Genomic DNA, 488 nt, shown 5'->3' with positions numbered 1-488 from the left:
ATGAGTGTATTCCGTGGCCAATGGGGTTAATCAACACGATCCTCAACATGCAGCTTTGAGGCTCTGAGTGAGCTGTTATGTCTGGGCCTGGTAATTTTGTTAGGCAAGCATTGTAGTAGTTTGAAGATAGAGGCCGGGTTGCATTTATTTTATGACTTTATACATTTGTTGGCCTAGGTTCTTATTTTAATTCCTTTTTGTTCTCAGTTGGAAGATGATTTTAAACAGTTTTCGTGGACATAAAATTAGGAAGGAATATTCTCAGTAATTACTGAAGTGTTTCATTAATTGTGGTATTTTTTAATTTTAAATTGGTACTATTTTCTATTCTGTTCTAATTGCTTGGTAAATTTTACACAGTTAGTATGAAAAAAAGAGGCATTGGAGTACTTATAGTAAAGACTGTAATTACTTTCAGAACAACAGGAACGACTGCATCAACAACACAGCCCCAACAGCAGACAGCACAAATTATCCAGTTGCAGCCA

General features: G+C 35.9%; 1 protein-coding gene across 1 annotated transcript in view; it reads left to right on the top strand.

The window, feature by feature from the left end:
- Nucleotides 1-488, top strand: part of LOC119591850 (nuclear transcription factor Y subunit gamma-like) — a 16,647-nt gene that overhangs the window by 8,296 nt on the left and 7,863 nt on the right. The window contains exon 6 of the mRNA XM_037940593.1: nt 420-484. Coding sequence (XP_037796521.1) covers nt 420-484 — 65 coding nt within the window. The remainder of the gene's footprint in view (nt 1-419; nt 485-488) is intronic.

The sequence above is a fragment of the Penaeus monodon genome, chromosome 29, assembly GCF_015228065.2.
Source record: "Penaeus monodon isolate SGIC_2016 chromosome 29, NSTDA_Pmon_1, whole genome shotgun sequence".
Lineage (NCBI taxonomy): Eukaryota > Metazoa > Arthropoda > Malacostraca > Decapoda > Penaeidae > Penaeus > Penaeus monodon.
Note: the sequence above shows the minus strand (reverse complement) of the source record. Positions and strands in the feature narration are given on the sequence as shown.